The sequence below is a fragment of the Vigna angularis genome, chromosome 7, assembly GCF_016808095.1.
Source record: "Vigna angularis cultivar LongXiaoDou No.4 chromosome 7, ASM1680809v1, whole genome shotgun sequence".
NCBI lineage: Eukaryota > Viridiplantae > Streptophyta > Magnoliopsida > Fabales > Fabaceae > Vigna > Vigna angularis.
Window position 1 is genome coordinate 13,120,469 of NC_068976.1, and position 13,064 is coordinate 13,133,532.

The 13,064-nt window shown below is 42.4% G+C and overlaps 1 protein-coding gene across 1 annotated transcript; it reads left to right on the top strand.

Annotated features, from left to right (window-relative positions):
• Positions 1–5,386: 5,386 nt before the first annotated feature.
• LOC128197823 (uncharacterized) lies at positions 5,387–10,784 on the top strand. The gene is made up of 10 exons (XM_052880637.1): positions 5,387–5,447; positions 5,779–5,859; positions 5,980–6,039; positions 6,141–6,204; positions 6,725–6,804; positions 7,228–7,367; positions 7,462–7,618; positions 8,802–8,932; positions 9,551–9,742; positions 10,674–10,784. The coding sequence occupies exons 1-10, from the start codon at positions 5,387–5,389 to the stop codon at positions 10,782–10,784; spliced, it is 1,077 nt and encodes a 358-aa protein (XP_052736597.1).
• The last annotated feature ends 2,280 nt before the right edge of the window (positions 10,785–13,064 follow it).

Consider the following 13,064-nt stretch of genomic DNA (forward strand, 5'->3'; position numbering starts at 1 on the left):
CGTGGATACACTTATCATGGGTGATCTTATAGTGGCTGAACTTATCGTGGATGAACGTATCGTTGGTGATCTTATCGTGGGTGACCTTATCGTTGTGTAAACTTATTATAGTTGATCTTATAGTGGCTGAACTTATCGTTGGTGACCTTAACGTGGCTGATTTTATCGTGGGTGATTTTATCGTGGGTGATCTTATCGTAGGTGATGTTATCGTGGGTGATGTTATCGTGGGTGATCTTATCGTGATAGATCTTATCGTAATTGATCTTATCGTGGGTGATCTTATTGTGGGTGAAGTTACCTTGGGTGAACTTATCATTGGTGATCTTATCGTGTGTGATATTATCGTGGGTGATCTTATCGTGGATAATCTTATCGTGGGTGATCTTATCGCGGGTGATTTTATCGTGGGTGATCTTATCGTGGGTGATCTTATCGTGGGTGAACTTATCATGGGTGATCTTATCGTGGGTGATGTTATCGTGGATGATCTTATCGTGGGTGATTTTATCGTGGATGATCTTATCGTCGGTGATTTTATCGTGGGTGATCTTATCGTGGGTGAACTTATCGAGGGTGAACTTATCTTGGGTGATGTTATCGTGGGTGATCTTAGAATGGGTGACTTTATCGTGGGTGATCTTATCGTGAGTGAACTCATCGTGGGTGAACTCATCGTGGGTGATCTTATCGTAGGTGATCTTATCGTGGGTGATCTTATCGTCGGTGATCTTATCGTGGGTGATACCACGGGAGAACTTATCGTGGCTGAACTTATCGTAGTTGATCTTATCGTGGGTGATGTTATCGTGGGTGATCTTATCGTCGGTGATTTTATCGTGGGTGATCTTATCGTGGGTGAACTTATCATGGGTGAACTTATCGTCGGTGAACTTATCATGGGTGATCTTATCGTAGGTGAACTTATCGGGGGTGAACTCATCGTGGGTGATCTTATCATGGGTGAACTTATAGTGAGTTAACTTATCTTGTGTGATGTATTCGTGGGTGAACTTATGACAGGTGATCTTATCTTGGGTGATCTTATCGTGGGTAAACTTATCGTGAGTTAACTTATCGTTGGTGAACTTATCACGGGTGAATTTATTGTGCCTGAAGTTGTCGTGGGTGAACGTCTCGTTTGTGATCTTATTATGGGTGATCTTATCGTGAGTGAGCTTATCGTGGCTGAACTTATCGTTGGTGACCTTAACGTGGCTGATTTTATCGTGGGTGATTTTATCGTGGGTGATCTTATCGTAGGTGATGTTATCGTGGGTGATGTTATCGTGGGTGATCTTATCGTGATTGATCTTATCGTAATTGATCTTATCGTGGGTGATCTTATTGTGGGTGAAGTTACCTTGGGTGAACTTATCATGGGTGATCTTATCGTGTGTGATATTATCGTGGGTGATCTTATCGTGGATAATCTTATCGTGGGTGATCTTATCACGGGTGATTTTATCGTGGGTGATCTTATCGTGGGTGATCTTATCGTGGGTGAACTTATCATTGGTGATCTTATCTTGGGTAATGTTATCGGGGTGAACTTATCGTGGGTAAACGTATCGTTGGTGATCTTATCGTGGGTGAGGGTGAACTTATCGTGCGGTGAACATATCATGGGAGAACTTATCGTGGCTAAACTTATCGTAGTTGATCTTATCGTGGGTGATGTTATCGTGGGTGAGGGTGAACTTATCGTGCGGTGAACATATCATGGGAGAACTTATCGTGGCTAAACTTATCGTAGTTGATCTTATCGTGGGTGATGTTATCGTGGGTGAGGGTGAACTTATCGTGGGTGATCTTATCGTGGGTGAACTTATCGTGCAGTGAACACATCATGGGAGAACTTATCGTGGCTAAAATTATCGTGCCTAAACTTATCGTAGTTGATCTTATCGTGGGTGATCTTATCGTGGGTGAACTTATCGTGGGTGAACTTATCGTGCGTGATGTTATCGTGGGTTAACTTATAGTGGGTCAACTTATCTTGGGTGATGTTATCGTGGGTGATCTTAGAATGGGTGATTTTATCGTGGGTGATCTTATCGTGAGTGAACTCATCGTGGGTGAACTCATCGTGGGTGATCTTATCGTAGGTGATCTTATCGTGGGTGATCTTATCGTCGGTGATCTTATCGTGGATGATCTTATTGTGGGTGATAATATCGTGGGTGATCTTATCGTTGGTGATCTTATCGTGGGTGATTTTATCGTGGGTGATCTTATCTTGGGTGAACTTATCTTGGGTGATGTTATCGTGGGTGATCTTATCGTGGGTGAACTTAACATGGGTGATCTTATCGTGGGTGAACTTATCGTGGGTAAACTCATCGCGGGTGATCTTATCATGGGTGAACTTATAGTGGGTGAACTTATCTTTGGTGATGTTATCGTGGGTGATCTTATAATGGGTGATTTTGTCGTGGGTGATCTTATCGTGGGTGAACTTATCATTTGGTGAATTTAACGTTTGGTGAACTTATCGTGGGATGAACTTATTATTGGGTGCACTTATCGTGGGTGAACATATCTTGGGTCAAATTATCGTTGGGTGAACTTATCATGGGTGAACTTATGGTAAGTGATCTTATCTTAGGTGATCATATCGTGGGTAAACTTATCGCGAGTTCACTTATCGTTGGTGAACTTATCATCGGTGAATTTATTGTGCCTGAAGTTGTCGTGGGTGATCTTATCGTAGTTGATCTTATCGTGGGTGATCTTAACGTGGGTGATCTTATCGTGGGTGATCTTATCGTGGGTGATCTTAACGTGGGTGATCTTATCGTGGGTGATCTTATCGTGGGTGATCTTACCGTGGGTGATCTTAACGTGGGTGAGCTTATCGTGGGTGATCTTATCGTGGGTGATCTTACCGTGGGTGGACTTATGGGTGATCTTATCGTGGGTAAACTTATCGTGAGTTAACTTATCGTTGGTGAAATTATCACGGGTGAATTTATTGTGCCTGAAGTTGTCGTGGGTGAACATCTCGTTTGTGATCTTATTATGGGTGATCTTATCGTGGGTGAGCTTATCGTGGGTGAAGTTAACGTGAGTGAACTTAACGTGGGTGATCTTATCGTGGGTGATCTTATCGTGCGTGATATTCTCGTGGGTGATCTTATCGAGGGTTATCTTATCGTGGGTAAACTTATCATGGGTGATCTTATAGTGGCTGAACTTATCGTGGGAGAACGTATCGTTGGTGATCTTATCATGGGTGAACTTATCGTTGTGTGAACTTATTGTAGTTGATCTTATCGTGGATGAGGGTGAACTTATCGTGGGTGAACTTATGGTAGGTGATCTTATCTTGGTATATCTTATTGTGGGTGATCTTATCGTGGGTAAACTTATCGCGAGTTAACTTATCGTTGGTGAACTTATCATGGGTGACTTTATTGTCCCTAAAGTTGTCGTGGGTGAATGTATCGTTTGTGATCTAATTATGAATGATCTTATCGTAGGTGAGCTTATCGTGGGTGAACTTAACGTGTGTGATCTTATCGTGGGTGATCTTATCGTGGGTAATCTTATCGTGGTGATCTTATCGTGGGTGATCTTCTCGTACGTGATCTTATCTAGGGTTATCTTATCGTGGATACACTTATCATGGGTGATCTTATAGTGGCTGAACTTATCGTGGATGAACGTATCGTTGGTCATCTTATCGTGGGTGAACTTATCGTTGTGTAAACTTATTGTAGTTGATCTTATAGTGGTTGAACTTATCATGGGTGATGTTATCGTGATTGATCTTATCGTAATTGATCTTATCGTGGGTGATCTTATTGTGGGTGAAGTTACCTTGGGTGAACTTATCATGGGTGATCTTATCGTGTGTGATATTGTCGTGGGTGATCTTATCGTGGATAATCTTATCGTGGGTGATCTTATCGCGGGTGATTTTATCGTGGGTGATCTTATCGTGGGTGATCTTATCGTGGGTGAACTTATCATTGGTGATCTTATCGTGGGTGATGTTATCGTGGATGATTTTATCGTGGGTGATTTTATCGTGGATGATCTTATCGTCGGTGATTTTATCGTGGGTGATCTTATCGTGGGTGAACTTATCGAGGGTGAACTTATCGTGGGTGATCTTATCGTGGGTGAACTTATCGTGGGTGAACTCATCGTGGGTGATCTTATCCTGCGTGAACTTATCTTGGGTAATGTTATCGGGGTGAACTTATTGTGGGTAAACGTATCGTTGGTGATCTTATCGTGGGTGAGGGTGAACTTACCGTGCGGTGAACATATCATGGGAGAACTTATCGTGGCTAAACTTATCGTAGTTGATCTTATCGTGGGTGATGTTATCGTGGGTGAGGGTGAACTTATCGTGGGTGATCTTATCGTGGGTGAACTTATCGTGCAGTGAACACATCATGGGAGAACTTATCGTGGCTAAAATTATCGTGCCTAAACTTATCGTAGTTGATCTTATCGTGGGTGATCTTATCGTGGGTGAACTTATCGTGCGTGATGTTATCGTGGGTTAACTTATAGTGGGTCAACTTATCTTGGGTGATGTTATCGTGGGTGATCTTAGAATGGGTGATTTTATCGTGGGTGATCTTATCGTGAGTGAACTCATCGTGGGTGAACTCATCGTGGGTGATCTTATCGTAGGTGATCTTATCGTGGGTGATCTTATCGTCGGTGATCTTATCGTGGATGATCTTATTGTGGGTGATGATATCGTGGGTGAACTTATCGTTGGTGATCTTATCGTGGGTGATTTTATCGTGGGTGATCTTATCGTGGGTGATCTTATCTTGGGTGAACTTATCTTAGGTGATGTTATCGTGGGTGATCTTATCGTGGGTGAACTTAACATGGGTGATCTTATCGTGGGTGAACTTATCGTGGGTAAACTCATCGCGGGTGATCTTATCATGGGTGAACTTATAGTGGGTGAACTTATCTTTGGTGATGTTTTCGTGGGTGATCTTATAATGGGTGATTTTGTCGTGGGTGATCTTATCGTGGGTGAACTCATCGTGGGTGAACTTATCATTTGGTGAATTTAACGTTTGGTGAACTTATCGTGGGATGAACTTATTATTGGGTGCACTTATCGTGGGTGAACATATCTTGGGTGAAATTATCGTTGGGTGAACTTATCATGGGTGAACTTATGGTAAGTGATCTTATCTTAGGTGATCATATCGTGGGTAAACTTATCGCGAGTTAACTTATCGTTGGTGAACTTATCATCGGTGAATTTATTGTGCCTGAAGTTGTCGTGGGTGATCTTATCGTAGTTGATCTTATCGTGGGTGATCTTAACGTGGGTGATCTTATCGTGGGTGATCTTATCGTGGGTGATCTTACCGTGGGTGATCTTAACGTGGGTGAGCTTATCATGGGTGATCTTATCGTGGGTGATCCTACCGTGGGTGGACTTATGGGTGATCTTATCGTGGGTAAACTTATCGTGAGTTAACTTATCGTTGGTGAACTTATCACGGGTGAATTTATTGTGCCTGAAGTTGTCGTGGGTGAACATCTCGTTTGTGATCTTATTATGGGTGATCTTATCGTGGGTGAGCTTATCGTGGGTGAAGTTAACGTGAGTGAACTTAACGTGGGTGATCTTATCGTGCGTGATATTCTCGTGGGTGATCTTATCTAGGGTTATCTTATCGTGGGTAAACTTATCATGGGTGATCTTATAGTGGCTGAACTTATCGTGGGTGAACGTATCGTTGGTGATCTTATCATGGGTGAACTTATCGTTGTGTGAACTTATTGTAGTTGATCTTATCGTGGATGAGGGTGAACTTATGGTAGGTGATCTTATCTTGGGTGATCTTATTGTGGGTGATCTTATCGTGGGTAAACTTATCGCGAGTTAACTTATCGTTGGTGAACTTATCATGGGTGACTTTATTGTCCCTAAAGTTGTCGTGGGTGAATGTATCGTTTGTGATCTTATTATGAATGATCTTATCGTAGGTGAGCTTATCGTGGGTGAAGTTAACGTGGGTGAACTTAACGTGTGTGATCTTATCGTGGGTAATCTTATCGTGGTGATCTTATCGTGGGTGATCTTCTCGTACGTGATCTTATCTAGGGTTATCTTATCGTGGATACACTTATCATGGGTGATCTTATAGTGGCTGAACTTATCGTGGATGAACGTATCGTTGGTGATCTTATCGTGGGTGACCTTATCGTTGTGTAAACTTATTATAGTTGATCTTATAGTGGCTGAACTTATCGTTGGTGACCTTAACGTGGCTGATTTTATCGTGGGTGATTTTATCGTGGGTGATCTTATCGTAGGTGATGTTATCGTGGGTGATGTTATCGTGGGTGATCTTATCGTGATAGATCTTATCGTAATTGATCTTATCGTGGGTGATCTTATTGTGGGTGAAGTTACCTTGGGTGAACTTATCATTGGTGATCTTATCGTGTGTGATATTATCGTGGGTGATCTTATCGTGGATAATCTTATCGTGGGTGATCTTATCGCGGGTGATTTTATCGTGGGTGATCTTATCGTGGGTGATCTTATCGTGGGTGAACTTATCATGGGTGATCTTATCGTGGGTGATGTTATCGTGGATGATCTTATCGTGGGTGATTTTATCGTGGATGATCTTATCGTCGGTGATTTTATCGTGGGTGATCTTATCGTGGGTGAACTTATCGAGGGTGAACTTATCTTGGGTGATGTTATCGTGGGTGATCTTAGAATGGGTGACTTTATCGTGGGTGATCTTATCGTGAGTGAACTCATCGTGGGTGAACTCATCGTGGGTGATCTTATCGTAGGTGATCTTATCGTGGGTGATCTTATCGTCGGTGATCTTATCGTGGGTGATACCACGGGAGAACTTATCGTGGCTGAACTTATCGTAGTTGATCTTATCGTGGGTGATGTTATCGTGGGTGATCTTATCGTCGGTGATTTTATCGTGGGTGATCTTATCGTGGGTGAACTTATCATGGGTGAACTTATCGTCGGTGAACTTATCATGGGTGATCTTATCGTAGGTGAACTTATCGGGGGTGAACTCATCGTGGGTGATCTTATCATGGGTGAACTTATAGTGAGTTAACTTATCTTGTGTGATGTATTCGTGGGTGAACTTATGACAGGTGATCTTATCTTGGGTGATCTTATCGTGGGTAAACTTATCGTGAGTTAACTTATCGTTGGTGAACTTATCACGGGTGAATTTATTGTGCCTGAAGTTGTCGTGGGTGAACGTCTCGTTTGTGATCTTATTATGGGTGATCTTATCGTGAGTGAGCTTATCGTGGGTGAAGTTAACGTGGGTGAACTTAACGTGGGTGATCTTATCGTGGGGGATCTTATCGTGGGTAATCTTATCGTGCGTGATATTCTCGTGGGTGATCTCATCTAGGGTTATCTTATCGTGGGTAAACTTATCATGGGTGATCTTATAGTGGCTGAACTTGTCGTAGGTGAACGTATCGTTGGTGATCTTATCATGGGTGAACTTATCGTTGTGTGAACTTATTGTAGTTGATCTTATCGTGGGTGAGGGTGAACTTATCGTGGGTGAACTTATGGTAGGTGATCTTATCTTGGGTGATCTTATAGTGGGTCATCTTATCGTGGGTAAACTTATCGCGAGTTAACTTATCGTTGGTTAATTTATTGTGCCTAAACGTGGGTGATCGTATCGTTTGTGATCTTATTATGGGTGATCTTATCGTGGCTGACTTATCTTGGGTGAAGTAAACGTGGGTGAACTTAATGTGGGTGATTTTATCCTGGGTGATCTTACCGTCGGTGGACTTATCGTGGGTTGTCTTAACGTGGGTGATTTTATCGTGGGTGATCTTATCGTAGGTGATGTTATCGTGGGTGATCTTATCTTGGGTGATCTTATCGTGATTGATCTTATCGTGGGTGATCTTATTGTGGGTGAAGTTACCGTGGGTGAACTTATCGTGGGTGATCTTATCGTGGATGATATTATCGTGGGTGATCTTATCGTGGATGATCTTATCGTGGGTGATCTTATCGTGGGTGATTTTATCGTGGGTGATTTTATCGTGGGTGACCTTATCGTGGGTGATCTTATCGTGGGTGAACTTATCTTGGGTGATTTTATCGTGGGTGAACTTATCGTGGGTCAACGTATCATTGGTGATCTTATCGTGGGTGAGGGTGAACTTATCGTGCGGTGAACATATCATGGGAGAACTTATCGTGGCTGAAATTATCGTGGCTAAACTTATCGTAGTTGATCTTATCGTGGGTGAACTTATCCTCTGTGATCTTATCGTGGGTGATCTTATCATGGGTGAAATTACCGTGGGTGAACTTATCGTGGGTGAATTTCGCGTGGCTGAACTTATCGTGGCTAAACTTATCTTTGGTGAACTTATCGTGGTTATTGTTGGACGAACTTATTGTTGATGAACTTACCGTGGGCGAACTTATTGCAGCTTAACCTATCGTGGGTGAACGTATCCTGGGTGAAATTATCGTTTGGTAAACTTATCATGAGTTAATTTCTCGTGGATTAACTTATCATGGCTAAACTTATCTTGGGTGAACTTATCGTGGGAGATCTAATTGTGGGAGATCTAATTGTGGGTTATCTTATCGTGGGTGAACTTATCGTGCGGTGAACATATCATGGAAGAACTTATCGTGGCTGAACTTATCGTAGTTGTTCTTATCGTAGGTGATGTTATCGTGGGTGAACTTATCGTCGGTGATCTTATCGTGGGTGATCTTATCGCGCGTGAAATTACCGTGAGTGAACTTATCGTGGGTGATCTTATCGCAGGTGATATTATCGTGGGTGATCTTATCATGGGTGATCCTATCGTGATTGATCTTATCGTGGGTGATCTTATTGTAGGTGAAGTTACAGTGGGTGAACTTATCGTGGGTGATATTATGGTGGGTGATCTTATGGTGGGTGATCTTATCATGGATGATCTTATCGTGGGTTATCTTATCGTGGGTGATTTTATCGTGGGTTATTTTATCGTGGGTTATTTTATCGTGGGTGACCTTATCATGCGTGAACTTATCATGCGTGAACTTATCGTGGGTGATCTTATCGTGGATGATCTTATCCTGGGTGATCTTATCGTGGGTGATCTTATCGTGGGTGATCTTATCGTAGGTGATTTTATCGTGGATGACCTTATCGTCGGTGATTTTATCGTGGGTGATCTTATCATGGGTGATCTTATCGTGGGTGAACTTATCATGGGTGAACTTATCATCGGTGAACTTATCATGGGTGATCTTATCGTGGGTGAACTTATCGTGGGTGAACTCATCGTGGGCGATCTTATGGTAAGTGATCTTATCTTAGGTGATCATATCGTGGGTAAACTTATCGCGAGTTAACTTATCGTTGGTGAACTTATCATGGGTGAATTTATTGTGCCTGAAGTTGTCGTGGGTGAGCTTATCGTGGGTGAGCTTTTCGTGGGTTATCTTAACGTGGGTGATCTTATCGTGGGTGATCTTATCGTGGGTAATCTTATCGTGGTTGATCTTCTCGTGGGTGATCTTATCTAGGGTTATCTTATCGTAGGTAAACTTATCATGGGTGATCTTATAGTTGCTGAACTTGTCGTGGGTGAACTTATCATTGGTGAACTTATCATCGGTGAATTTATCATGGGTGATCTTATCGTGGGTGAACTCATCGTGGGCGATCTTATCATGTGTGAACTTACAGAGGGTGAACTTATCTTGGGTGAAATTATGGTAAGTGATCTTATCTTAGGTGATCATATCGTGGGTAAACTTATCGCGAGTTAACTTATCGTTGGTGAACTTATCACGGGTGAATTTATTGTGCCTGAAGTTGTCGTGGGTGATCTTATCGTGGGTGATCTTAACGTGGGTGATCTTATCGTGGGTGATGTTATCTTGGGTGATGTTATCGTGGGTGATCTTATAATGGGTGATTTTATCGTGGGTGAACTCATCGTGGGTGAACTTATCATTTGGTGAATTTAACGTTTGGTGAACTTATCGTCGGATGAACTTATTATTGGGTGCACTTATCGTGGGTGAACATATCTTGGGTGAAATTATCGTTGGGTGAACTTATCATGGGTGAATTTCTCGTGGCTGAACTTATCGTCTGTGAACGTATCATTTGTGATCTTATTATGGGTGATCTTATCGTGGGTGAGCTTATCGTGGGTTAAGTTAACATGGGTGAACTTAACGTGGGTGATCTTATCGAGGGTAATCTTATCGTGGGTAATCTTATCGTGGGTAATCTTATCGTGGTGATCTTATCGTGGGTGATCTTATCGTTGTGATATTATCATGGGTGATCTTATCTTATCTTATCGTGGGTAAACTTATCATGGGTGATCTTATCGTGGGTGATTTTATCGTGGATGATCTTATTGTCGGTGATTTTATCGTGGGTGATCTTATCATGGGTGATCTTATCGTGGGTGAACTTATCATGAGTGAACTTATCATTGGTGAACTTATCATGAGTGATCTTATCGTGGGAGAACTTATCGTGGGTGAACTCATCGGGGGCGATCTTATCATGGGTGAACTTACAGTGGGTGAGCTTATCGTGGGTGAAGTTAACGTGAGTGAACTTAACGTGGGTGATCTTATCGTGGGTGATCTTATCGTGCGTGATATTCTCGTGGGTGATCTTATCTAGGGTTATCTTATTGTGGGTAAACTTATCATGGGTGATCTTATAGTGGCTGAACTTATCGTGGGAGAACGTATCGTTGGTGATCTTATCATGGGTGAACTTATCGTTGTGTGAACTTATTGTAGTTGATCTTATCGTGGATAAGGGTGAACTTATCGTGGGTGAACTTATGGTAGGTGATCTTATCTTGGGTGATCTTATTGTGGGTGATCTTATCGTGGGTAAACTTATCGCGAGTTAACTTATCGTTGGTGAACTTATCATGGGTGACTTTATTGTCCCTAAAGTTGTCGTGGGTGAATGTATCGTTTGTGATCTAATTATGAATGATCTTATCGTAGGTGAGCTTATCGTGGGTGAACTTAACGTGTGTGATCTTATCGTGGGTGATCTTATCGTGGGTAATCTTATCGTGGTGATCTTATCGTGGGTGATCTTCTCGTACGTGATCTTATCTAGGGTTATCTTATCGTGGATACACTTATCATGGGTGATCTTATAGTGGCTGAACTTATCGTGGATGAACGTATCGTTGGTAATCTTATCGTGGGTGAACTTATCGTTGTGTAAACTTATTGTAGTTGATGTTATAGTGGCTGAACTTATCGTTGGTGACCTTAACGTGGCTGATTTTATCGTGGGTTATTTTATCGTGGGTGATCTTATCGTAGGTGATGTTATCGTGGGTGATGTTATCGTGGGTGATCTTATCGTGATTGATCTTATCATAATTGATCTTATCGTGGGTGATCTTATTGTGGGTGAAGTTACCTTGGGTGAACTTATCATGGGTGATCTTATCGTGTATGATATTATCGTGGGTGATCTTATCGTGGATAATCTTATCGTGGGTGATCTTATCGCGGGTGATTTTATCGTGGGTGATCTTATCGTGGGTGATCTTATCGTGGGTGAACTTATCATGGGTGAACTCATCGTGGGTGATCTTATCGTGGGTGATGTTATCGTGGGTGATGTTATCATGGGAGAACTTATCGTGGCTAAACTTATCGTAGTTGATCTTATCGTGGGTGATGTTATCGTGGGTGAGGGTGAACTTATCGTGGGTGATCTTATCGTGGGTGAACTTATCGTGGGTGAACTCATCGTGGGTGATCTTATCCTGCGTGAACTTATCTTGGGTAATGTTATCGGGGTGAACTTATCGTGCGTAAACGTATCGTTGGTGATCTTATCGTGGGTGAGGGTGAACTTATCGTGCGGTGAACATATCATGGGAGAACTTATCGTGGCTAAACTTATCGTAGTTGATCTTATCGTGGGTGAGGGTGAACTTATCGTGGGTGATCTTATCGTGGGTGAACTTATCGTGCAGTGAACATATAATGGGAGAACTTATCGTGGCTAAAATTATCGTGCCTAAACTTATCGTAGTTGATCTTATCGTGGGTGATCTTATCGTGGGTGAACTTATCGTGGGTGAACTTATCGTGGGTGATGTTATCGTGGGTTAACTTATAGTGGGTGAACTTATCGTGGGTGATCTTATCGTGGGTGAACTTATCGTGGGTGAACTTATCTTGGGTGAACTTATCTTGGGTGATGTTATCGTGGGTGATCTTAGAATGGGTGATTTTATCGTGGGTGATCTTATCGTGAGTGAACTCATCGTGGGTGAACTCATCGTGGGTGATCTTATCGTAGGTGATCTTATCGTGGGTGATCTTATCGTCGGTGATCTTATCGTGGGTGATCTTATTGTGGGTGATGATATCGTGGGTGATCTTATCGTTGGTGATCTTATCGTGGGTGATTTTATCATGGGTGATCTTATCGTGGGTGATCTTATCTTGGGTGAACTTATCTTGGGTGATGTTATCGTGGGTGATCTTAGAATGGGTGATGTTATCGTGGGTGATCTTAGAATGGGTGATTTTATCGTGGGTGAACTTATCATGGGAGAACTTATCGTGGCTAAACTTATCGTAGTTGATCTTATCGTGGGTGATGTTATCGTGGGTGAGGGTGAAGTTATCGTGGGTGATCTTATCGTGGGTGAACTTATCGTGGGTGAACTCATCGTGGGTGATCTTATCCTGCGTGAACTTATCTTGGGTAATGTTATCGGGGTGAACTTATCGTGGGTAAACGTATCGTTGGTGATCTTATCGTGGGTGAGGGTGAACTTATCGTGCGGTGAACATATCATGGGAGAACTTATCGTGGCTAAACTTATCGTAGTTGATCTTATCGTGGGTGAGGGTGAACTTATCGTGGGTGATCTTATCGTGGGTGAACTTATCGTGCAGTGAACATATAATGGGAGAACTTATCGTGGCTAAAATTATCGTGCCTAAACTTATCGTAGTTGATCTTATCGTGGGTGATCTTATCGTGGGTGAACTTATCGTGGGTGAACTTATCGTGGGTGAT